This window comes from Mycteria americana, chromosome 22 (assembly GCF_035582795.1).
Source record: "Mycteria americana isolate JAX WOST 10 ecotype Jacksonville Zoo and Gardens chromosome 22, USCA_MyAme_1.0, whole genome shotgun sequence".
NCBI lineage: Eukaryota > Metazoa > Chordata > Aves > Ciconiiformes > Ciconiidae > Mycteria > Mycteria americana.
In genome coordinates, this window is record NC_134386.1 from 1,312,679 (window position 1) to 1,338,094 (window position 25,416).

Genomic DNA, 25,416 nt, shown 5'->3' on the forward strand with positions numbered 1-25,416 from the left:
CTCCGCTACCAGAAGGGGAACCGGAGGCACAGGCAAAGGCCATCGGCACTCGCCCTGGCCGGGCAGGGGCTGGCAGGGGCCCCGGCTGTGCCACGCAGGATTTCTTGCAGAGCACCACAGTGCTTTGGAAAGCAGCTGCCTGGCAGCACGGCCTGCCGCCGGCCGGCACGGCTCAGTCAGCCAGCACATGCCGGAGCTCGGGACAGCCCGGGCTGGTCCACGGGACCCTCCACGGCCCCGACAGCGTCACGGAGCAGGGGGGCTGCTGCCAGTCCTGAGCATCCCCCGGGCACAGCACCCCGGCCCGGCAGGGAGACCGGCGAGACCGCGGGGCAGGAGCTGTCGCGGCACCGTCGGACGCGGCCGATGCACCCGGGCTCTGCCGGGCCAGGGAGGCGATGCCAGCGCCGGGGGGGCCTTTTGGGGGCTGAGTGCTGTGGCTTGGTACCCTGAGGCCCTGGGGGTTTGGGGAGGCCGAGACACGGGGGCATTTCTGCATGGGGGGGCCGCTGCCCCCTGCACCAACCCGTGTCCCGGGCAGCTGCTGGCCCCGGGGCAGGGGCAGCGTCGGCCCTTGAGGCCCCCCCCGGCAGAGCCGAGCCCTTCCCTCCCCTCCGGGTGCCCCTGCGGCTGCTCTGTCTCTTTAAAAGGACTCCAGGCGTGGCTGCGGGACCGTCATCCCAGCCCGGCCGGACACGGGACCGGACAGTCCCGCACAGCCCCGGACAGCCGGCGCCAGCCGCGCTGGCACACCGTGGACTGCAGCCTCCGCAGGTACCGGGGCCGACCCCGCCAGGCCGGGGCTGTGGGGGGCTCGGGGGGGAACCTGGGGGGGGGGACACAAGGGATGGGGAACCTGCTAGTCCTGCCGCAGCTGGAGTCCTTGGGCCCATCTCTGGGAGCGAGTCCCGGGGCACAGCAGACGCCTGGGGACACTCGTGACAGGGGTGAGCTGGGCTGGCACCGCCCGGCCGCCCTCCCGTGCGCGGGGCTGGTGCGATGCATTTGGGATTGGCGCGGAGGGTGGTGAGCTGGAGGGGCCGTGCCGCCCGCTGGGGCCCATCCTCGCGGCCACGGCATCCCCCCAGCGCTGACCCTGCTCCTGCAGCGCGGCCATGGGCGAGTGGGGCTTCCTGAGCTCGCTGCTGGACGCGGTGCAGGAGCACTCGCCCATGGTGGGGAGGTTCTGGCTGGTGGTGATGCTCCTCTTCCGCATCCTGGTCCTGGCCACCGTGGGCAGCGACGTCTTCGAGGACGAGCAGGAGGAGTTCGTCTGCAACACGCAGCAGCCGGGCTGCAAACCAGTCTGCTACGATGCCGCCTTCCCCATCTCCCACTACCGCTTCCTCGTCTTCCACATCGTCGTGCTCTCGGCCCCTGCCGCCCTCTTCGTCATCTTCGCCGTGCACCAGGCGGCCAAGCCGGGGCCCAGGGGGGTCCCCAGCCAGCACGCCCGCCGCCTCCAGCCGTTCTACGTGGGCAGCGTGGTGGCACGCATCGCGGCTGAGCTGGGCTTCCTGCTGGGGCAGGCGCTGCTCTACGGCTTCAGGGTGCAGCCGCTCTTCGTCTGCCACCGGCGGCCCTGCCCGCACCACGTCGACTGCTTCGTCTCCCGCCCCACAGAGAAAACCGTCTTCATCCACTTCTACTTCGTGGTGGGGCTGGTCTCGGCGCTGCTCAGCCTGGCCGAGCTCACCCACCTCCTGCGCAAGGGCCCCCCGCCCCGGGCTGGGTGCTGCCAGCGGCCGCAGGAGCGGGGACCGGCCCCTGGGCAGCCAGCGGGGGCCACGGAGGAGCCACGTTGCCCCCTGCCACAGGGGGACCTGACCGTGTAGCTGGCCCCAGGCTGCCATTGCCGGCACGAGCCGTGGCTGTTCTCAGCCGGGCTGGGGCCCAGCGGGCAGCCGCGGCTCCCCCTGCTCCAGCCCTCGCCGTGCCAGGGCAGCAGGGCCGTGCCGGGCCGGGCCGTGCCCCGCTGCCCCCGGTTCCTGTTGTGGGCGGTGGAGGGGGCCTCACCCGGCAGCTGCTGGAAAAAAAATATGAACAAAAGGAAAACAAACAGGTCCCATCCCTGCGCCGCAGCAGGGGCACCCCTGACACCCCCCACCCCCCCCAGCATGGGGGGGCCAGGGCTGCCCCCACACTCTGTGCTGGGGGTGTCACGAATGCATCGGGGCTCTGCGGGCCAGGGCAGCCCCTGGCGTAGAGGGACGCAACCACAGCATCGGGGCTGGGGAGCGCAGAGCTTTGGGGGTGCTGGGGGGGACCCCAAATGGTTCTGCCCCACTCCAGCCTTTGGAGACAGCCAGAGCCAGGAAGGGCAGATGGGGGGCGGGGGGGGGTGTCCTGGGGTGCCCCCCTGCAGCAAAGACACCCCCCCCAGGACTTGGGGTACCGCAACCCCGACCATGTCCCCCCCTCCCCAGGCACCCCCCCACCCCGGTGCCCCCACAGCAAGAACGAGCCGGGCACTAGAATAAATAAACTTTATTCTGGAGCCAGCCCCTCCCCCCCGTCCCCCCGTCCCCCCCGTGCCGGGCCCCGCTCCCCGCGAGGCCGGGGCTGGCACCGCCACGCGCCCCCACAGCCCCCACCCCGCCTGGGGGGGCCGGGGCAGGGCCCACCCGGCACCCCCCGACTCTAAAACCACTAAAATCTCAACAACAACAAAAAAAATTTAATAATAATAAATCGTGTGCCCCCCACCCCCCCCGGCAGCACCCGCCGTGCCCCCTCCACCTGCACAGGCCTAAAAACCCCTCCAAACTTTTACAAAGGTTTTAAAACGTATTTATAGATATTTATAGATATTTATATATATATACTTTGCTTTCTTTTCTCTTTTAAATGACTCTGCTTCCTCGGCGTGCGGGGTCTGGCCGGGTCCTCCCCGCCGGACGGCCGGGACGGGGGGGTGGCTCGGTGGTCGCGATCCCGTGTGTGCTGGTGCTGGTGGGGCCGGGGCGTCCCCGGGGACGCGGCCGAGGGCCCCCGTGCCCCTGAAATGTGACTCAACCAACGCGCTTCGCCCGGGGCTGGGGGGGGCCGGGGGCTGCAGGGCTCCCCGCGGGGTCTGCTCCAGCGGGGGGGTCCCGGGGCCGCGCCGGCGGGGGGCTGCCAAGGAGTCCACCCCCGGGGGGGCTGCAGCCAGGGCCCAGGCGCAGGGTCCCCCCCTGCGTGCCGGCGTGCCGGGCTCTGTCCTGGTGCACGCCGGGCGCGGGTCACGGCGAGTGCGTGGCCGGGCTGCTGCGGTTGGAGCTGGGCGAAAGGCTGGGGCTGCAGCTGCCCGGGGGGGGCCCCAGGCTGCCCGCGTGGGGGCTGCCCGGCTGCCCCCCCAGTGTGTCCATGCCCTCCGAGTTCTCCAGCATCTCCTGGATGAGGGGCGGCATCGACCCCGGGATCTCCATCTTCAGCGTGATCACCCTCTCGGCGCCTGCAGGAAGGGCCGGGGTCAGCGGGGCGGGGCAGTGCCGGCACCCCCAAACCGGCACCCCCAACCCCGGCTCTGCTCCTCCCTGGGTGCCGAGGACAAGGGACACGGCCACGTCCCCAGCATCCCCGGAGGATGCGGTGCTGTGGGAACCCCCTCCCTCGTACCCTCCGGAGGATGCTGTGCCCCGGGGAAGGACGAGCGACCTGGACCCCCCAGTGATGCCGAGCCCAAGGGCTGCTCCCCCGGGACACGGAGCCGCAGGCGGGCGGCCGCCCCCTCCCCAGCGCTCACCCTTGGCGCTGATGCTGCGGAGATCCGTGATCTTCATGAGCATCTTGGGGAACATGTGGGGCTTGTTGGGCCTCCTCTTCCTCACGTAGATCTTCAGCGCCTCCAGCAGCGGCTCCTGCAGCTTGTCCACTTTGTCGGGCTGCTCCAGGTCCTGGCGGTCTGGGGGACGGACAGTGGTTACGGGGGGGTCAGCACACGTCCTGTCGTTCCCCCTTGCCCCCCCGTGGGCACGGATATGACCCAGCTCCCTGTACCAGGCCCCGAGGGGGTCACCACGGTGGCTGTGCCGCGGCAAAGGGCACTATTTGGGGTCGTCTTGGTCAGCTCTTTGGGGAGGACAGCCAGGCAGGTGCCGGGGGTATACCGGGGCGCTGGGCAGGGTGCCCGTCCCTGTACCCCCCCAGCACCCACCTCCGCAGATGAGGCAAATGGCGCTGAGCAGCCCCGTCTCGGCATCGTCCATCTCCAGCGGCAGCAGCTGGTTGGCGAAGGCGAAGACCAGGTCGGTGAGGGGCCCGAAGCCGGCGTTGTGCATCTGCGTGCGGTTCAGCGTCAGCCCATCCGAGAAGGTCATGGTGTCCTGCTCCGGCGTGTAGCGCGTGCAGATCCGCAGGATCTGGGGGGGCGAGGGCGGGGGACTCAGCCTGGCGTCCCCTCCCCGTCCCCGTCCCCGTCCCGGTCCCCGCTCTCACCAGGATGTCGAGGCAGGCAGCTTTGAGGAGGGTGATCTGGTCGGCGATGGTGAGCGTGGTGAAGCCCGGGAGCTGCTTGGCAAACTCCACCGTCTTGATGATGCACTTGGTGGACAACTCGCTGAACTTGTCCCACAAGTCGATGTCCAGGGAGACCCGCTGCTCCGAGCTGTTGTTCTGCGGCAGGAGGCGGGGGGTGAGGGCATGGGGGGGGACGGCCGTGCTCCCCAGCCCCCCGGGACCCCCCGACACTCACCGTAGTGTATTTGCCGAGCTGGCAGAGGGCGGGGAAGGTCTCCTGGTGGGCTTTGCGCACCTTCTCGATGAGCTCCTCCACCTCGGGCGTGATGATGTAGCTCTCCGAGCACTCCGGCTTGGGCACGTCCTTCTTCTTCTTGTTCCGGTCATTGCGGACGGCTGCGGGGATGGCAGGGTCAGCGTCACCCGGCCCCGCTGCCGCCCAGCCCAGGCCCGGGGTGGGCTCGGCCCCACCGCACTCAGTCCCCCCCAGGGCAGGATTAGGACCCCGCCGCCAGTGACGGTGACAAATGGCCAGCGGAGCCGCCTGCCCTGCACAGCTTTCCTTTAAATAAGCACCCAAGTCACTAGGAGGCCATTAGGGGTGACACCACACCCGGGGGGGGACACACACAACACCCCTGGCCATGGGGACAGCGCTCAGCTCTGCTCTGCAAAGCCGATACAGCGGAGAAAAACACCAGGGAGAGAAAATGGCAGCTGAGCCACCGCGCTCATCACGCGGGCGTGCGGACACCTCGCGGGCAGCAGCGGGGAGGGAGCAGCCAGGCGCAGCCCCGGCCCGCGCCCCGCAGGGATCAGCCTCCATGGACCGGGGGGGGGGGGGGGGGGGGGGGCCAGGACCCCCCGTAGGTGCCGGGTGAGCTGCAGCCCCTCGGATGCCGAACACCCCTCGGCTGTGCCCGGCCCCCCAGCGCCTGGCAGCCCCCTCCCGGGGATCACGGCCCCCCCAGGGGCCGGCAGACGGGGCAGGACTGCCGGGTGCTGGGGGAGGCAGCTGCGCCCCAGCAGCCGTCGCCCCCGGTCGCCCACCGCCAGCGATGCCACGCGGCGCGGGGTACAGCCGGGCACCATGACAACTGGCACGCAGACGCCAGGAGGCCTCGTCAGCGTCATTTATCTCTGACATCATCAATCATGCGTTGCCTGGGCAACGGCCAGGCTGTGACACAAGCCCAGGCCCCCCCCCGGGCCTCCCTGGGTACATGGCGGGGGTTGCCGGGATGGCCCACCGCACCCTGCCCCCCCCGGCTGCACCCAGGCAGGGCGTCCCCATCACCGTCCCATCCGCGTCCCCATCCCTGTCCCCGTCCCCGCACTCACACTCCTTGGACATGCCGACTTCGAAGCACTTCTGGAGGCGGCAGTACTGGCACCGGTTGCGCGTCACCTTGTTGATGATGCAGTTCTTGTCCCGGTGGCACGTGTACACCATGTTCTTCTGGATGCTGCGGCGGAAGAAGCCCTGGGGACCCCGCACGCCCCGGTCAGCGCCCGGCCCGGGGACCCCGGGGACCCGCGGGGACGGTGGCCCCGGGGCGGGGCGCTGGCAGCTCTCACCTTGCAGCCCTCGCAGGCGCTCACCCCGTAGTGGTAGCCCGAGGACTTGTCCTGGCAGACGAAGCAGGGCTTGTAGATGCGGGGCAGGGGCGGGGGCGAGGGCGGGCTGGGCACGATCTCCTCCGAGCTGGTGCTCTGCGTCTCCACGGCTGCAGGGAAGGTGGCGGCACTCAGGGCACGGAGACCCCCAGGCAGGGCTGGCCCCATGGGGACCCCCCGCCCCTCGCCCCCCGACAGTGCCAGGGCCGGCCCCCGGCTCCGGTGGTCCCACCGGCCCCCCCGCACTGGCCACCCCGGCCCTCCCCGGCCACGGGGCCGGGTCGCGCGGGGCCAGCGGGGAGAGGACGCGAGTCGGGAAGATGCAACTTGACATTTCCAGGCCACGGAGACGATGCGGAATTCAGGCAGACAAAAAAAAAAAAAAAAAGAAAAAAGAAAAAAAGCCGGGATCCCAGGAGCCCCCCGTGTGGGCGGCGCTGATGGCGTCCGTGGGGCCGGCACGGTGCAGTCCCGGCCTGGCGCGGGGGGGCCGGTGCCGCGCACTCGCTCGCACGTGCGGGTACACACGCGTGCATGGCCCGGGGGCCGCCCGCTGCGCCCCCCACCCCGGGGCTGGAGGCGCGGCCCCCCCGGGAGGGGACGGGCACAGCAGCACCCAGCCGGCACCCCAGGGGACCCCGGCAAGGGTCGTCCCCGAGGGCAGCGCTGCCCTCGTCCCTGCCACAGGCGGCCCCGGCCAACGCGTGCCGCCACGGCCCCGCCGGCACGGGGGACGCAGCCAGTGCCCCCTGCACCCCAAAACCTCGTGCGACGTGCCCGCCCCCCCTCCCGCACCCCAAAATCCCGTGGGACTTTGCTCCCTCCCGTCCCCAGGACCGCCCCTGTCCCCCGCTGTCCCCCAGGACCGCCCGGGAGGTGCCCAAGCCCCCCAGGACGAGCCCCGTCCCCCGCCCTGGCGCAGCCGCAGCTGCGGAGGGGCCGCGGTGCGGCCGGGGTGCCAGCCCCCGGAGCGGGGCGCAGCCAGGCAGGGGTTAAGCGCTCCCCGGCTCCTCCGGGATGTTTGCGAATGTTTTTCTGCAGCGGAGCCAAGCGAACCAGTCAAACAGGATATTAAAGGCCGGGCCCGGCGGGGGAGCCCCCCCCCCCCGCCCCGCTGGCCCCTGCGCCCCAAAAAGGGCCCCCGAAAAGGGCCCCGGCGCTCGCTTCGCCCCCGGGGCCGGGGCAGGAAGAGGCCCCACGAGGGGCACCCACCCTGCGCCCACCCCCAGGGCCGAGGTCCACGCTGGGTCCCGCCGGGGCGGCGGGGCTTGGGGGGTAACGGCTGAGGGGCTGGGGGTGTCCCCATCCTGGCTGCGCCACCGGCCCCTTGCCAAAGGACAGGGGGTCAGGGACGAGGGGACACGGGGGACAAAGGCACCCATGATGCTGTCCCCCAGCACAATGGGGACGGGCGAGCGTGCCGGCAAGGAGGCGAGCGTGCGGGGTGGGAGGCGAGCGTGCAGGGCACGGAGGCACGCATGACGGGCGCAGAGGTGAGCGTGCCAGGCGTAGAGGCGAGCGTGCGGGGCAGAGAACGCAAGCGCGCAGGGTAGGAGCGAACACGCAGGGCGCGGAGGCAAGCGCGCAGGGTGGGAGGTGAGCGCGCGGGGTGCGGAGGCGAGCGAGCCGGGCAGCGCTTCCCGGGCGGCACTGAATAAATCACCGCTGCCACTCGAGGGAGCGGAGCCATTAAAGTGACTGAGCGAACGTCGTCCATAATTTATCGCCTCTTTTATATAATTTAAGAACTTCCTCGTGGAGAGCTGCACTCACAAAATGCAGATTTGACAAGATTTTGATGTGCTGGGTGCGGAGGGGGGGAGGGGACCCGGCTCCCCCCACGCCGGTGTCCCCGGGCAGGCACGGCTGCGCCAGTGCCGTAGGAATCCCCTGCCACCGCGGCCACCGGCGAAGGGACCGCGGTGCCACCGGGGAAGGGACGGGGCCGCGGGCACAGCCGCCTGCCTGGCCAGCTCCCCAGGAGCCCCTCGTGGTGGCGTCAGGCCTGGGTGCCCCTCGCACCCCTGCGGGACAACGGGAGGGCGCAGAGCGGCACCCAAAGGTGCTGAGCGGGCAGGATGGGTGCGAACCTCCCCTTGCTCCCGCAGGGCCGGGGGCAGGAAGGGCCGGCCGGGGACATGGGGGACCCAGGCGGCCGGGCCCCCTCCCCTCCCCCAGCCCCATCTCCTCCTGGAACAGGAGGGACCCAGGCCTCCTGCCCCCCCCCCCCGCCCCATTCGGAGGAAGCGGAGCCCAGCTGCAGACCAGATGCTGCGGCTCCGCCAGCATCCCCGGCCGAACGAGCCGCCCCCGCCCGCGGCCCCGCCGGCCGCTTCCTGCCCACGCCAAGGGACCCCGGGGCGCCCCGACACACGGCAACCCGCCCCGGCGTGGGAAAGCGCCCGCGGGGCCGCCCCGCGTGCCAGGGCCCAGGGGGGACAACACCACCGACAACCTGCCGTCGCTCCCGGGCCAGAGCCGGGGCCGGGACCCAGGCCTCCAGAGCGGGAGGACGAGGAGCAAAGCCTGGCCGGGGGCCGCAGCGGGGCTCCGCCGGTGCTCGCCGCAGGGCCTGATCCGGCAGGCGGGGCCGTGCCAGGCGGGACAGCCCCACGCCCGCGCCGCGGGGCCCGGCGCGCCCAGCGGGAGGGTGGGCGCCCGCCCAGGGCTTTCCTGCGGATGAGGATCCCACGTGCCCCAAATTCCTGCGCCTCTGCGGGAGCGAGGGAGGGGGGCGAAGGAGGGTCCTGGGAGCCCCGAATCACGGGGTGCCCTGGGCCGTGGGGTGCCCGGTCCTGCCCACGTGGTGCCAGGCACGGTGCTCAGCCCGCCGGGCACTGCCGCCCCGCCTGGTCCCCACCGGGCGTCCTGCCCAGCAGACCCAGGGGCCCGGGGTCCCCACCACCCCGACTCACCCATCTGCCGCGCCGCCACGCCGTGCCGTAGCGCTACACCGGCTGCGCGCCACCGGCCGGCCCGGGGTGACGGAGCGCGGCTAACACGAGGAGACAGCGGGGCCACCCCGTGCCCGGCGGGGCGGTGCTCGTGTACAACCCAACCCCACGTACCCCCCGAGACCCCCACGGCACCCCACAGAACCCCTGGCAGGACGTGGACCCAATGTGGGCACGGGAGGCCCACTGCCTCCGTGGGCTCCCGCAAGCACCGCCGCCACTGTCGAGAACCACCTCGTGCCTCAGTTTCCCCAGCTGCGGCGTGGCAGCGTCCCCAGGCCCCGCTGCAGCGGCGGGCAGGCTCCCCCCACCCCGAGGAGCGGCTCTTCCCCCCGCACCAGCGAGACGGCATCCTGCCGGGCAGGGCAGTGCCGGCGCCGGGCCAGCAGCCAGCACCTCGGGCCGGCCCCGCCGGGTACAGCCCAGCCGCAGCCACAGCCGTCTCTGGGGAAACTGAGGCACGGCATCTCCGACACCAGCACCACCACGTGAGCGGGGCACCCTGCCAAGGAGTCGCGCCAGCACCCGCCGCCCACGCACCCACTGGGTCACGGTCACCGTGACCAGAGACCGGAGGTGTCCTGGTCTGGGCAGGGCCCCCACGCAAGCACCACAGCCGCGCGCCCACCCAGAGCTGCAGCCCACGGGGAGGGGGCTCCGGCCGGGAGGCCCCTCTCCTGCACGACTGGGTGTACCGGGGCGGGGGGACACGATGGCCCCCAGCCACCCCACTCAGGACAGCAGTGGGATCTGGGGGGACCCCGTGCTAAGGGGATGGCACTGACGCCTGGGACGCACAGCCCCTGCCAGGCCCTGCCCGCGCCCTGCCCGCTGCGGGGCTCCGAAGGCAGCAGTCCCCCGCGGCGGCCCCACGCCGTCCCCAGCTGCAGACAAAGGCCCCTCACGCCCGATGCCAGCGGAAAGGTCGAGCGGCCCCGAGACAACGCGGGGAGCGAGACCGCGGGGGCCACGGTCGCACACCCGCACACGCCCGTGACGGCCACGGGCGGCACGCCGCACCGGGCATCGCCACGGGAAGGGCAAACCGGCGGCTGGGAGAGAGGCTCGCCGGCCCCCCGGGGATGAGGCGGCCCCCCCGGCCCCGCTGCGCCCCACGGGAGGGCCCCGCAGCCCTTATCGGGGTGAAAGTCCTACGGGGCCGGCAGGACTTTCCCCAGGCCGTTATCGCCGCCTGCGGTCCCTGGGCTCCAGGCCAGGCCGGCCGGCTGCCCGCTGGGAGGGGACGTGGGACCCCCTCCAGCCCACCCGGGCCCCACTCGCCCCCCACGCCACCCTCGCCCCTGCACGGTGGGCACAAAGCACAGCGGGGCCCCGTGTCCCCCGTGGGGTGGCAGCCCCCGGGCCGGCCGGCAGCTCGGGGTGCCCCTGCCTGCTCCCACTGCCCGCCCCGGCACGGAGGTGCCCGCACGCCCTCCGCACCCCCCGTCTGCACGGAGCACGGGGCTGCCCGTCCCCACGGACGGTGGGTGACCCACGGGGGACACCGGGCTGTGACCCGCCCCCCCCCCCCCAAGGGACACAGGGCAGGATCCCGCTGGCCGGGCCCCACATCAGCACCCAGGACACCCCGGCCCAGGGGTGCACCCCGACCCCCGGCGGGCCCGTGGCGGGGGGGCCCACGCTGGCGCTCCCCCTCCGCCCGTGCAGCAGCGGCGGCGGCAGCGGCTCTGTAGTTAATTGGATTTTGTCGGAGCCCTTATCAGGAGGGAGCAAAATTCCCGGCGGAGCCGGCGCTGCCGCGGCCCCCGCCCGCGGGAAGGGGGGGGGGGCCCCGCCGGGCCCCGGCCCCCGCCGCGCTGGGCTCGGCCCCGGCCCCGGCCCCGGCCCCGGCCCCGGCCCAGCCCTCGCCGAAATAGGACAAGGGTTGTTTATGGCCGAACCGGCGGCATCTGCGCAGGGCCGGGCCCGGCGCTGGGCCGGGGGCTGAGCCCGGCACCCCCCTGGGAGCGGCACCCAGCAGCCGGCTCGGCCCCCCCGCCCGCGGCCAAGCCCCCAGCACCCACCGCTCTGCACCCCTCCCCGCACCCGGCACCCCGCACCCCTCCCCGCAGCACCCCCCCCCCCCCCCCCGCCCGGATCAGAGCCGGGCTTCGGGCCGGCTCTCCCCGCCCGCGCGGGCTCCAGCACCGGCCCGAGGCGGCGGCGAGGGGCCCGGCCGCCCCCGGGGCGCGGGTACCTACAGCGGCCGGAGCTGCTCCAGGGCGGGGGGCGGCGGGGGGCCCCGCGGGGCGCGGGGGGGCCGCGCTCCGGCAGCAGGCAGCCCCGGCCCGGCCCGTAGAAATCCATCCGGAGGAAGGGGCCGGGGGGCAGCCCCGCCACCGCCGCGCCCTCGTACATGGCCCGGGGCCGCGGGGGCGGCTCCCCCCGCCCGGTCCGGCGGCGGGGGCGGCCCCGGGCGGTCAGCGCCCCCCCCCGCGGCAGCCGGGCCCCCGGGGCGCCCCGCGCCGCGCTGCCATGGCCCCGCCGCGGCTCAGCCGGGGAGCGGGGCCCCGCCGCTCCGCTCCGCGCCCGGGCAGGCGGCGGCGGCGGCGGCGGGAGGCGGAGGAGGGGGAGGGGAGGGGAGGAAGGCGCAGCCCCGCCGGCTCTGCGGCTCCGGCAGCCCCGGTCCCTCCCGACACCAGCCGCCTCCCCACAGCCTTAACCCGCTCCGCGCCGCGGGGCCGCCCCCGGCCTCCCCCGCCGCCGCCGCCTCCTCCCCTCCCTTCCCCTCCCCGGGGACGGCCGGCACCGGCACCGGCCACGGGCGCGCGGGGGGACACGGACGCGCAGGGCCAGCGCCACGCGGGAGCGGGCCGGGGCGGGGGGGGGCGGGCGGCGGGGCCGGGGGCTGCCCGGGGCCGGGGGCTACCCGGGGCCGCGGCTCATTTGCCTAATGGGATGCGGTGAACTGCGGGTGAACCCGGCGGGGAAGGGCTCACCTCGCCCTGACCCCCGGCCGCCCCCCCGGGGGTGCGCGTGCCACCGCACGGGGGGGGTGTGTATGTGTGTGTGCATGTGTGTGTGTGCATGTGTGCGTGTGTGTGCATGTGTGCACATGCATGTGTGTGTGCGTGCATGTGTGTGTGTGCATGTGTGTGTGTGTGCATGTGTGTGTGTGTGCATGTGTGCGTGTGTGTGTGTGTGCATGTGTGTGTGTGTGCATGTGTGTGTGCGTGCATGTGTGCGTGTGCGTGTGTGCATGTGTGCACATGCATGTGTGTGTGCGTGCATGTGTGTGCACACATGTTCCGCTGCATGAGGGGGTAGGCGCGCGTCTGCGTTCCCACTGCAGGGGGGGGGCCCACGCGTCCTCCTGGTGCACCACTGCACGGGGGGGTGCGTGCGTGCACGTCCCCGCGGTGCACGGAGCAGCCTGTGCACAAGTACACGTGCGTGCACTCCTCCTGCACACACGTAGCGTACGCGTGTGCGACACCGAGTCCCCACCGACCACAGGGGCAGCTGAGCGCGTGCACACATATGTCTGCGCGTGTGTGCGCCTGCACGTCCCCACCGTATCTGTGTGTGCACGTCCTCACCGCACACGTGTGTGTTTGCGCCTGGCCCACGCAGGGCAGAGCACCACGCGCTCCCCCCTCCCCTGCCCGTCCTCACAGGTCCCCACGGGAGGCGGCACCCCAAGCCCAGCCCCCCTCCCGGGGCTGCCCAAGCGCTGACGGACACACGGGCCGGCATCACCCCACGCGCCGGCATCACCCCACGCGCCACGGCCCCGCCGCCCACACCCAAACAGGGACGGACCCGCGCCAAGGACAGCGGCCACAGCCTGGGCCGGCAGGACGGGCCCCGGCGGTGCCACTTCCCTGACGCGCCGGTAACCTCCCCACCGCACGGTCTCACCCACCCACCCTCGCTTCCTGCAGCGCAGCACCGCTGCCACAGCCACTCCGCCCCGGCGCGTTCCACGGCGGGCACGCGGCCTCTGCCACCCCGAGGTCTGCTCTGCCCCGGCCCCCCGCTGCCCCCGCCCAGGGGTGTCCTTACAGGGAGAGCCCAGGACGCTGCAGGGCCCACCCAGGCCTCCGGCCGGGTCCTGCCACGGGCGAGGGGCAAGAGGAGCACACGCGTGTGCACGGCCGGACGCTGATGGGAGGATGCACGTGCCAGCCCTGCACGGCCGCACGCAGCAAGCAGGGAGCGTGCGTGAGCAGCTGTGCGTGTGCACGCGGGTGTGCACGCGTGTGTGCACACGGGGCAGCGTGCGCGCACCCCCCCAATGCCGAGGGCACCCTCCCGCCCACACTCCGCACACCCACGCACCCCGGCCCCGCACACGCCAGCAGCCCCCCCACCCCCAGCCACAAAGTGAGCAGCCAGGGCCGGCCCGCTTTTATTGTAACCTGCCCCCCCCCCCAAGAGGGGGGGGGGAAAGGGGAGAAAAACAAAAAAGAATAAGAAAAAGGCCGGGGGGCGTGTGTGCATGCGTGTGTGTGTGTGTGTGTGTGCATATGTGTGTGTCTGCGCAGAGCAGATCAGCAGCGCCTGTTTAAATAATAATAGAAAGTCAAAGGCTTTGCTTAGCCAGCAGGTTTCTGAACAAAAGCCCAGCGCTCCTCCAACTTCCTGCAGCGAACATGACAAATGTCTGCTTTGACTCATTTACCAGCGCTGGAAAGAATGTGGCTGCGACGGAGGGGACGCAGGCCGGTGGCACCACACGGCTGGGCCACGGCACAGCCGTGCCATGCACGCACGCTGGCGGCCGTGCCGCCGGGCAGCGCTTCCCGTCCCGTACCGGCGGCAACAGGAAGAAACAGAGATTAAAAAAAACCAAAAACCCCAAGTCTTAATGCAGAAGCCAAGAGGAACAGGGCGAGGGGAGCGCCCCGCACGCAGCCCTGCGGCACGAGGGGGACGGGGACGCCCCGCCATGCGCCACGTCCCACGGCCACGTCCCGCCGCCCCGCCAGCAGCCTGGAGACACCAGAATGAGCCCCCCCCCCCCCCCCAGCAGCAGCCCCCGGCCCCGCTTCCTCCTGGCCCCGCTCACGGGGGCGGCCGATGCTCCGGGGAACACAAGATGCCCCCCCCCAAGCATGATGGAGACCCGGCCACAAAGCCCATGGGGACACCACGGGGGACACCACGGGGGACTCTGCCGTGCCCAGAGCGTGCAGCTTCAGGAGCGCAGGGTCACAGCCCCAGCGGACAACGGGATGCGGGTGGGGACAGCCGGGACCCCCACGCAAACTCACCCATCCCAGCCTTGGGGTACAGGGTGCCTGGCCCCGGCCCCTTCCCCCCATCCCCACGCCGGCACCTCGGGGCCCCGCGGCCCCCCTCCCGCCCGCCCACTTCAAAAGACCCCATTTATCCCCTTCAGCGGCTTTTGAACGCGGCGAATTCCCGGCCCGCGCAGGCGGCTCCCCCCGGCCCCCCGTGACAGTGATAGAAAACCTCCGCCGTAATGGGCTTTCCCAGGCGCGGGGGCCCAGCGCCCAGCCCGGCCTCATCAATCTTCCCCGGGTGGGGATGGGGGGGCCAGGGGGTCCCCAGCACCGCACCCCGCAGGGGCTCCCCGGCCGCTGCCCCGAGCGGGGCCCCCCCCAGCCCCGCCGCCCCCCGCCCGCAGCCCCCAGCCTGCAGGGAGCACGTTTTGCTCATTAATTTTTAAAAATTAATTAATTACAGGGCGCTGCGGGAGAGCGGCTGCGGCGCAGAGGAAACCAGAGCCAGCGGGTAGGGTGACAGGCCAGGCCCGGCCACGGGGCCCCCCGTCCCGGCAGCCGAGAGCGGGGCCGGGGGGGGCCCGGCTGCCCAGGGAGGGGGCCGTGCCGGGGTCCCATTTCCCGCAGCCTGGGAACCAGGGCAGAGGGAGGGTCCGGGGGGGGGCGCGGCAGCCCAGGGAGCCCCTCACGGGGCGGCGGGTGGGAATCCCTCGTGACCCCCCCGAGACCCCCCCCATGGGCCAGCACTGGGCAAGGGGAGGGGACCCCCGGGGACAGCCAGGCCCCGTGGCGGCAGGCCACCGCAGAGTCCCTGGGGACGGGGACACAGGCACAGCCCCAGCACCCCCACACGCTCCGACACGCGTGTGCACACCCGGCACAGGGACACGGGCGGCCTCGTGCCGCGTTCGGCGTGCGCACAGGGGCGTGCAGGAACAGGCACGCGCACAGCGGGCTGGGCGCCGAGCACCCCCGCGCACCCCCCGCAGTCGCTCAGCCCCGCGCACGCTTGCTACACGCACCCCCCCGCACAGCCCCAGCTGCGCGCGCACGGACGTGCACGCGCAGGCACAGCGCACGCGCACCGCGCCACGGACACACGCAGGCAGCCAGCTCCGCGCGCGCACGGATGTGCGCACCCCCTCGCACGAGGCGCGCACGCACGCGCCCCCGCAGCGTGCGCGCACGGGCACGCGCACGCACGCCCACCGCGCCAGAGCGCACGTGCCCACACGCAGCTCGGAGCGTGGAGAGGCCCCACGCCCACCCTGGGTGCCCCCCGCCACTGTCCCCTGCCCGCCCCGGGGTGCCTCACGTCGGGGCCCAGCGTGGGGCAGGGGCTCCCGTCCCCACCCCGCAGGGGAAGACGCAGCGCTTGTGCCGGGGGTCCCCAGCACCGTGCCCGGCACCTCCGCTCACCTTCCCTTTGCCCGGCGCTCTCGACTCGTGGCACGAAGGGCCCCGGCACGCGGGTCTGGCCCCAGTTGGGACGGCGGCTCCCAGGGACACCCGCCTCGGGCAGGGGGGTGGCAACGGGTCCCCCCTGCACCCGTGCCCGGGGCAGCCCCCAGCACCACGCACAGGACGCGGCCGATCCCATTTCCCCACGCCGGGGGGCCGGCACGCAGCACCCCAGGGGGCCGGATCCGGCCCTGGCAGCTCCCCTGTAGCCCCAACGCCGCCGGATCCCCATCCCAACACCCACGGCCGCGGCGGGGCGACCGGCCAAACCCCGGGGGGGACATCTGCACCCCCAGGAGGGCCCGGTGGGATCGGTCCCGGGGCCGCGCAGCTGCAGCACATCTGGCGAGGGCGGGCCGGCGGCGGGGCCAGCGGCAGAGCCGGACACACATGAGGAGGGGGTGGTTGTACTGGGCCCCTCCGCAGCCCCCCAGCCCCAGGTCCCCCCCAGCCGAGACACGGACCCCAGCGATTCCCTGCCGGCCCCGCCACCAGGAGGGAGAGCGGAGGAATCCCACCCGGGCACGCACCGAATCCTGCACGACCCACACAAACGGGGCACCCACCAGGCTGTACGGGTGCTACGAGGGGGGGGGCAGACACGCTGCCATCCCGCCAGGACCCCTGGGCACCCCAACAGAGAAGGCCAAGGGGAAACTGAGGCACAGTCCACCTGGCCACCGTCAGCCCCAGGGCACCCTCCAGCCCTCCCCAAGGCCCCCATCCCCAGTGTCATGGAAAGGGGGGGACAGGCGCGTGTGTCCCCCCCCAGCCTGTTCCCACAGCGCTGTACAGGAATGGCCCCAGAGCCAGCGCGGGGGAGGGGCCCCACCCACAGCCACCCAGTCGCTGAACTGGTCCCACTGGGTCCCACCGCCGCCGGGGCGTCTCCGGCGGGGGACAGCGCCCGGGGCCGGCCCTGCCCGGGCCTGCACCGTCCCCCGGGGCCAGGGACGGGCTGGGGGGGCCCCGCCACACCCCGACCCACGGGGGCCTCCCCGACAGTGGGTGCCGCGGGGCACCCATGCCGGCACGGCACGGGAACGGGCAAGGGCACCTGTCTGCAGCGGTGCCGGCGATAGGAAGGGGTCTGGCAGCCACCCCACGGCACCCAGCGAGGCTCTGGGGAAACTGAGGCACGCCGCGAGCCCAGCGCCGGGGTGAGGGTGCGGGGAGGACCCCGGCCGGGAGCCCACCTCCCGCAGCTCCCAGCTGCCGGCGCGGTGGGGCGGTGATTACCGGGGCCGTGATGGACGACCCTGTCAGGGGGAAATTGAATCAGGAGCAGACGCGATGATTGCCTTCATCGCCTCCCCCACGGGCGGCCCCCGCGCCGCCGGCGAACAAAGAGCCGCCGTGGGGACGCAGCGTGGCACCGGCCTCCCCAGCTCGCCGCTACCGCCGAGCCCCCCGTCTCCCAGCCCTGCCGCGGTGGGTGCCGGGGACGGTGACAGCCAACGGCCTCTAACCAGGGCCAGCTGGGCCGTTAACGGCCAGGGTATAAACACGGCCATTAACGAAGGCGGCCACACAGCAGCAATTAACTCGCACGCATCCCGCCGGGTGCCACTGCCCGCTCCGCGCCTCAGTTTCCCCAGCAGCAGCGCTAACGGGGACACACGGGGGGAAGCGCCTGCCACTCGCCTCCCACCGGGCGAGGAGCCGGTGCCCCCCAAACCCAGCTCCCCGCGGGTGGGCAACGCGGTGGCTGGGAGCAGAGGCACCCGCTCACCGGTGCCGCTGCCCCGGGGCAGGTTACGGACCGGTGCCGGAGCGGCAGCCCGGAGACAGCACCCACGCCCCACACTGGGGACAGACCCCGGCACAGAGGGGTCCCCGCACACCCCCCGCAGCACCGGGGGTCCCACCACCCTCCCCGCGGGGCCGCGGTACTCACTGGCGGGTGACGGGGTGCTGTATCCGCTGACGGGCAGCTGGTGCTGGATGCCGGCCAGCGTGCTGGGTGGCGAGAGCCCCCCCAGCATGTGGGGGAAGAAGAAGGCGTAGGGGGGCACGGGGTAGCCGTTGAGGTGCCCCCCTCCAGGCGTGGGGCAGGAGCTGCTGTTGCTGGCCATGGCGGGGGTCTCCGGCACGGGGGGGCTCTCAGGCGTGGGGCGCGGGGGCCGAGCAGAGCATGGGGCCCGTGGGCAACCCGCTGCCCGGCGGCTGTCCTCGCTGGCGGCGCTGGCTCCTGCGATGCTGCGGGGGGGAAGCAGAAAAGGGGGTTAGCGGAAAGACTGGGATGCCTGGCCCCCACCCCAATGTGGCACCCACCGGCCTTGCCTCAGTTTCCCCAGACACCCCCCCCCCCTCCCCCCCCGGGGTTGCATCCCCTCCCGGCCCCAGGAGGGCGCAGCCGGCCGGGCCCAGCGCTCCCCGCGAGATTAATGACAATCCCCCAGATTAACGACACCGCGACTGGCGGGGCCCGGCAGGCGCAGGTCGCTAATCCCAGCTTAGTGGGCGAGGGGACAGGGGGACGGCGTGGGGACGCTGCGGCCCCACCGGACACCCCCTCGGGCCAAGGGCCACGCGACGGCCCCAGACCTGCTCCCCCAGGCCTGGCCCGGGAGCAGGCGCACGCGGGGGTCCCAGGGGGGCAGCACCCCTTGTCCCAGCCCGGGGGCCTGCGAGGCAACCGCGGGGTGGGGGGGGGGGGTGGGGGGAGGAGGACGGGCACGCCGGGGTCCCCTGAGGACAGCGGCTCCGCTCCAGCCCAGCTCTGCTGTCACGGCCACGCGCCCTCGCCGGCTCTGCTCCCCCCACGCCTGCACCGAGCACGAGGGGGCTCAGCCACCCGGCCCCGGGGCTGGAGGGGGCTCATCCCCCTGGGACCGGCACCCGGGGACTCAGCCTGGCAGCCCGCCGCAGGGTTGGGCTCTGCCCGTCGGGGCGCAGCCCCCGCCCCGTGCCGTGTGCCGGGCCGGGCCGTGTGCCGGGCTGTGCCAGCAGCTCCCACGCCAGCCTGGCGGGGTACGGACCCCGCGGCCCAGGCCAGGCCGGGGGGCGGCGGTGGGAAGGGGGGCACGGGGCTTTCACAATCCCGGGCTGGCTGTTTATTTAAGCGCTGGCGTGGGGCCCGGCGGGGGCTGTTTATTTGCCGAGAGTGCTGGCTCCCGGCCCCGCGGAGGCGGAAAAGGATCCAGAGGAACAAGGCTGAGCCGCCCGGCGAGGCGCTGGGGAGGGGCTGGGACGGGCACGGCCCTGCCCGCCCCCCCCAGCACCCAGCTGGGTGCACCCACTGGAGGCAGGACCCCCCTCTTCCCAGCTCACGCCAGCACCCACAGCCCCGGTGCTGCCCCCCCCCCCGCCCGTGGGGACCCACTGGAGCACCCGTGGGGAGACCCACGGTCCAGCCGCCCCCAGGGTGGGCACCCGGGGGCAGCTGGGGTGGGGGTCACGTCCGCCCCCGGCACAGGGTGCCCCGCCGGGTGCTGCAGCGCGTGCCGGATTCCCACGGGCACCGCGGGGGCACGGTGCCGGACGCCGGGTCAGCATCCGCCCGGGCACAGGGGCCACGGCTCAGCCCCGGGGAGGGGACGGCCCTCGCATGGGGTCCCCACATGGCGCCGCAGGGACCCCGGCCCCCCGGTGCGGGGGCCTGCCCGTGGCCCCCGAGCCGTGCCGGCCGGGGGGAGCAGGGGGGAGGAAGGCGCGGGAAGAACTGTTTATGTTTGCCGGTGCCAAGTGCTCGCCGGGCACCGCGCCAGCCGTGCCGGGGCCCAATTACTCAACCCGCTCCTGCCCCCCCTGCACACCGCCGGCCTGGGACCGAGCGAGGCCAGCGCCGCCGGCCCGGCCACCGCGCACCCCGAACCCAGCGGGCGGCTGCCGGCCCCCCCAGCCCCTTCCCAACACCCCCCACGGGAGCGGCAGCGGCCAGGAGGGTCCGGGGAGCCCAACCAGCCCCACTCCTGTGGGTCCCCGTGGGCAGAAGGAGCCGCAGCCCAGAGGAGCCCTCAGGGGCCCCTGAGCCGGCGCAGACCCTGGCACACGGCTGCTCCCTGACCAGGGGGTCCTGGGTGTCCCAAACGGGGGTCCTGGGTGTCCCAAACGGGGGTCCTGGGTGTCCCGGCCAGGCCCCGCTGCCAGAGCGTCCCAAGCCAGCAGCGTGGGGCTGGGGGCCGTGCAGCCCCTCGTCGGGGGCCTGCGCTCGCCCTCCCCGGCGCCTTTTCCTCCAGTCCCCGGCAGGAGCTGGATGGGGCCCGGAGCTTCCTGGAATCCAGCGCCTCGTTCCAGCCCCGCGGAAAACACGGCCACGGGGCCCGGGCCAAATCCCAGCCACGAGGAATCTCCCGCCCAGGCCGGGGGCGGCCCCCGGGAGCGGACGGACGCACACACCGGAGCCGTTCCCAGGGCCGGCGGCAGCGCGGCTGGGGGACCGCGGCTGCCCAAGCCACCCGTGACCCCAAACCGGGGCACGAAACCCACCCCACGCGCCCGGATAGGCCGGGCAGCGCTGGCACAACCCCCCCAAGAGACCCCTTCTGAAAATGCAGCCCCCAGGCTGGATTCACTGCCCACACCCGGACCCGGGCAGGGACGCATCCTGCGTGGCACGGCCAACACGAACCGCAGAGATTGCACCGGGACGGCGGCACCACGACACCCACCTCCCCAGCGGCCGCCCCGGCCCTGCCGCCAAGGGGGCCGAGCAGCCTCCCCCCCCCCCCCCCCCCCGTCCTACCCCAGGGGCAACCTGAACCCCTCGGTGCAGGCAGCACCCTCCGTCCTGGTGCCCGTGTCACACCACCAGACCCAGCCGCGCTTCCTGCCAGGGTACGCGGCGATGGCAGCGCCAGCGTCCGGATGTGACACGCCGGTGAGTGGGGGCACCGCCCTGTCCCCGTCCCGTGTGTCGTCCCCCCCCAGCACCGCAGCGGCAAGCGGGACCGGGGCTGCTCCGGGGTGCCTGGCGGGGCAGCGGGCAGTGGCCAGGCCCTTCCTGTCATGCCTGCGGGCACCGCGCTCCCGGCCGCAGCTTCCCCTTGCCGCTCTCGATTCCCAGGCGGCCAGGTTTCAGTTCAGCCCCGGCCCTGCTACCACCCTGGACCCTTTCACCCTGCTCCCCCGCCACCCCAGACCTTGTCACCCTGCTCCCCCGCCACCCCGGTCCCCTGCCCTGTCCCTGCTGCCACCCCAGTGCCCATCACCCCAGCCCCCGCCAGCCCACTCCGCTCCCCAAACCTGGCAGGGGCGGCTGCCGCCCACATCCCCCATCGAAGCGGGGCGGGGGGAGACCAGAACAGGTCACGGGGACACCCCAGCGCCAGGCCACCCCGCGGCACACGGGCAGAGGGCGGGGGTGCCGTGCCCCCCGGCGCAGGGCAGCAGGGTGGCCCCGCTCCGCTGGCAGCCTCCCGGGCAGGGCAGGAAGCGCCCGCGGAGCCGCTGTGCGGTCACAGCCTGCGGTTTCCTCGCTGCTGTCGGCGCCCAGCCCGGGGCGGCCTCACACGCGAGGCCGAGGGCCCGGCAGCCAGCCCCCCCGGCTCTCCCCGGGCCGGCCAGTGCCACGCAGGGGGGTGCGAGGTGCCCCCGACAGGGCAGCCGAGCGAGACCCCCCCCTCCCCGTATCCCCGAAGCATCTCGGCCGTGAGTCACCGTCACGTTTCTCACGTCCCCGGGCAGGCGTGAATCATGCCCCAGCCCGGCGGCAGAGCCAGAGCCGGCGGCACACACTCGGCACAGGCAGCGTGCGCCAGAGCCGGGGCTGCCCGCAGCACCCGTTCAAGGGGATCTGGGAGTGCTGGGGCCGGTGCAGACGCTAGGACTCGCACGCCGCTCCCAAGGACCAGCGGCGCACGCGGGGCCCGCTCAGCCCCGCCGTGGGTCCCCGGGCAGCGCCGGTGCCCCCGTGCCCTGGCACCCTGTGGGCAACAGCAACCCACGCCCGGCTTCCACCAGCACGGACCCTGCGCTGGCCAGCGGGGACGGTGTCCGTACTGGCCTCCCCACCCCGTGGGGGCACACAGGCACCCCAGGGAGCGGCCGCCAGCCCCACGGTGTGGGTCCTCGCCCCGGCACCCCCACGTCCCGCTGCCGGGTGGAAGCCACAAACTGAAATTCCACCTGTCGCAGCCGGGCCGGCTCCGGTTACGTGGGGAACGCGCCGCTCCAGTTACACCTCCCGCACCCACCACCAGACACGCCATTCTTCTGCGGGAACAGGTGCCACGGCCCCCGCCACGGCCCCCAGGACGGGCGCGGCGCTGTGCCACGCCACCACCGGCACCAGCGCTGCCCGGGGCCGGCTGACCCACGGGTGCCGGCTCGCCAGATCCTGGAAGGAGCGAGCCAGCCCGGCTCGGCCCCGAAGGCCCAGCAGCGCCCAGGCCAGCCCTACCCACCAGCCCCTCGCACCACGGCACGGCCCCGCAGCACCCTGGGGACCCCCACCCACACCCCAGCGCCACCCACCCACGGAGGTGGCACCCCCAAGGCCCGGCCCGGCCCCCGCCCTGCGGCACAGCCCCGACCCTGGGGACGAGCCCAGGGAACCGCAGGTGCCGCAGCCCTGCCTGCTGCCAGGGGAGGGTGGCAGGCCCGGGGTGCCCCATCCCAGCTCCCCGCGGGCTCCCGGGAAGCAGTGGGATTGTGCCACGGCAGCCACTCGCAGCAGCCCCCGGTTGTTTTTAGCCCTGGATGCGGCACGCAGCCGGCGCCCTGGGAACGGCGTGCCGGGAACAGCGCGGCCCCAGACAGCCCTTTCTGGCTCGCGACAGCCGGCAGACAAGTGCAGCTGGCTGCACCCGCCGGCTCCGCGGCACGGGGCCACTCGGGACACGGCGCCCGGGGCTGGCGTGGGTGGACGCGGCGGGCAGGCGACCCGCACGACACCCCCGGACACCGGGATTTGGTGGCACCGTGCCCCCGGCCCGGGCAGGCTGCTGGGATCAGGCTGGGACCCGGCGTACCTGGGGGGCCCAACCGCCCTGGGCTGCGGGCACCGCAACCCAGCACGCCGCAACCGGGCCGGCTGCGGGAAGGCGTGCAGATGCGCGGCAGCGCATGGTCCCCTGTCACGGCCTGGCAGCTGTGGCTCAACCGGGGACAGCGGAGGCCAGGGCGGGCGCACGAGGCCCCTCGCCGGGCCCTGCCACGAGCCACCCCCCACTAAGCTGCTTCCAGCCGCAGGGAGATTAACCCATTTTCCGTAATCAGCACATGTGTCACCGCAGATATGATCGCAGCCCCCCCCCCGCCCCGCGCCTGCTGGCACCGCAGCCCGTCCCCCTCCCTAGCCACGGGGCTGGCACTGCCACGGGGGGCCCTGCGGCACAGGGGTGCCCCACGGGGTGGGGTGCCTGTGGGTGCCGGGGGTCCCTGGGTACACGCTGCAAGGGCCCCGCAGCTCCGCCGGCCAAGGGCCCCCCGAGACGCCACAGCAGCACCCCAAAAGGGGCCAGGGGACCCCAGAGCCCAGGCTGGCAGCGTTGGCATCGGCGCAGGCCCTTGCCGGGGCGGGTGGCCCAGGGCACGCTCTGCCCGCGGCTGGCGCAGCCGAGTGTGGCACGTCGACACGCCAGAGCCTCCTGGTTATAAATAGAGCCGGAGCCGCGGAGCTGGTGAATCCCAGCGCCGCAGGGCAGGCGGCGGCACAGGCCCTCCCCAGGCTCGGCAAGCCGCGACGCTGCTCCTGGCACGAGGACTGCGCGCCGGGGACACGGCGGGTGTGCAAGGACAGCCGGGCGAAGCCGGGCATCCCGGCCGGGACGGGGTGCCGTGGGCACCGGGCGGCGTGGGACGGGGCACGGGGCCCTGCCCTCCTCCCCGCTGTCCCGGTGACCGCTGGGTGGCGGCCGCGTCACCTGGGGGGACCACGAGCGGAGCGGCGGATGAAGGGGCCGGGCACCCCACCGGGCATCCCCGGTGCAAGCACCCGCGGGGCCACCCGTGTCCCTGCGCTGCAGCAAGGTCACCCCCAAGGGCAGGGCGCGGGGCCCACGGGTGACATATGGCCTGGGAGCGGCGGCCGCGGGGCCGCTAAGCCACCGAGCCGTCGCCCGCTAATCCCGGCATGGAGGCCGGCGGTCGGGACACCGCACCCAGAGCTGCCGCCAGCGCCTGCCCGGCACCCCTCGGCGGGGACCGGCGTGGGCACCGCAGGGAAGCGCCCCGTGTGTGTCCCCCCCACCCCCTGCGCCCACCGGGCTGCAGGACGGCCCCCGCCGCCCAACGAGGTCAAAGGTCAGAGGCATACAGATTTGGGGGCCACCCCGGCTCCGGCGGGCAGAGGGGCTCTGCCCCGGCCCCCCCCACCCCCCCCCGGCCCGGGGCGCTGCTGCCCGGCCCGGGGGGCTCCCCCCACCCACGGGGCCGCGGCCCGGGGAGCCCCCGGCGGGGCGGCCCCCTCCCCACCTCCCGGCCGCCGCCGCCGCCGCCGCCAGGAGCCCGCGGGGGCTCCGCCGCCCCCGGCCGGCCCCGGGCATCTGCTGCGGCGGGGGAGGCGGCGGCCGGCGCCCCCCGCCCGGCCCCCCCGGCCCCCGCCGCCGCGCCAGCGCCCTGTCAGCCGCGGAGAGCGATGGCTTCCTCCGCCCGCCGGCCAGGAAACGGCGCAGACGCCGCTCCCCGCCCCCCGGACCCCGGCCCCGGCCCCCGCCGCCCCCCGCGCTCCCGGCCCCGCTCACCCGCCGGGCCCCGCCGTCTGCGCCCCGGCCCCCCCGCACCCCCAAAAGGGGAAGCGACCCCGCTCCCCCCCGCCCGCCTCCTCCGCCGCGGGGGGGGGGGGGACGGGGACACACGGACGACGACGGGGGGGGACGTGGCTGCGCGCACCGGCGGCCCGGGGGGGCCCGGCTCTCCCGGAGGGGCACCCCCAACACCGCGCTCCATGGCGGGGGCCCGGCCCCCCCCGGGGCGGTGGGGAACCGCAGCCCCTCGCACCGGGGGTGCCCCGAGCCCTCCCCCCGGGGTGGGGGCAGCGCTGCCGCTCGGGAGCGCCCAGCCAGCCGGTCCCGGGAGGGGGGACCCCAGCACCGGTAACCGGAGAGGGTATGGGGGGGGCCGGCACCGCCAATCCCGGGGGCAAAGGCACGATCCGGAACGGGGGGCAACGCTGCCCCTCCGGGGCTCACGGCAGCCTCAGCCGGGCGGGGGCCCTGGCCCCCCCCGCGGGGACCCCACCACCACCGAGACGCGGAGCGCGGGGGATCCCCAGGATCCCCCCCCCCCCCCCCCCTTTACCGGAGGGGGATCCCCGGCGCCGCCTCCCGGGAGGGCCCCCCCCCCACCGCCCCGGGACCCCCGAGGCACCCCCTTCCCCGGGGCAGGACCTCCAGGAGCCCCTCCCAGGGCGGGGACACCCCACTACCCCGACCCACCGTGGAGGGGAGGGGGGGGGGGGGGTGTCCCCGGGGGGACGACGACACCGACCGCCCTCACCCGGTGCTTGCACCCCCGCCAAGACGGCGACCCCTCCCACCGGCACACCGCAACGGTTCCCCCCCCCCCCCCCCTTCCCAACCCCCCCGGTACCGGGACCGCGATAGAACCTCCCACCCTACCACGGGTGGACACGGGGGCCCATTCGTTTACCTGATCACGGTAGACTTCACCCCGAAATCCTTAAAACCGGAAAGCTCCCGGTGGTGCTCGCATGGCGGAGGCACGGAGAGACCCGGCCTAAGGGAAGGGGGGGGGGGGAACGGGAGGGGGGTTTAACGAGCGGCGGCCGCGGCCATTGCGAGTCATGTGCTCGCGGGGAAACTTTACCCGGGGCTGGGCCGGGCGGGGCGGCGGCGGCGGCGGCGGCGGCGGAG

At 74.1% G+C, this 25,416-nt stretch overlaps 2 protein-coding genes across 3 annotated transcripts; one reads left to right on the forward strand and one right to left on the reverse strand.

Moving 5' to 3' along the window:
- The first annotated feature begins 903 nt into the window (after positions 1–903).
- Positions 904–1,887, forward strand: GJD3 (gap junction protein delta 3). The gene has a single exon (XM_075522750.1). The coding sequence runs from the start codon at positions 1,116–1,118 to the stop codon at positions 1,833–1,835; it is 720 nt and encodes a 239-aa protein (XP_075378865.1). The 5' UTR covers positions 904–1,115; the 3' UTR covers positions 1,836–1,887.
- A 1,199-nt stretch (positions 1,888–3,086) lies between these two features.
- Positions 3,087–25,416, reverse strand: RARA (retinoic acid receptor alpha). 2 transcript variants are annotated; one of them, XM_075522973.1, is made up of 9 exons: positions 25,193–25,416; positions 17,556–17,857; positions 6,016–6,164; positions 5,779–5,920; positions 4,673–4,833; positions 4,417–4,593; positions 4,136–4,340; positions 3,725–3,883; positions 3,087–3,433 (listed from the first exon to the last, which is right to left on the reverse strand). In XM_075522973.1, exons 2-9 carry the CDS (start codon positions 17,731–17,733, stop codon positions 3,222–3,224), a joined length of 1,383 nt encoding a protein of 460 aa, XP_075379088.1. In that variant the 5' UTR covers positions 17,734–17,857; positions 25,193–25,416; the 3' UTR covers positions 3,087–3,221. The 2 variants fall into 2 exon arrangements, with proteins under 2 accessions (XP_075379088.1, XP_075379089.1); XM_075522974.1 differs by lacking the exons at positions 17,556–17,857; positions 25,193–25,416 and adding an exon at positions 11,210–11,571.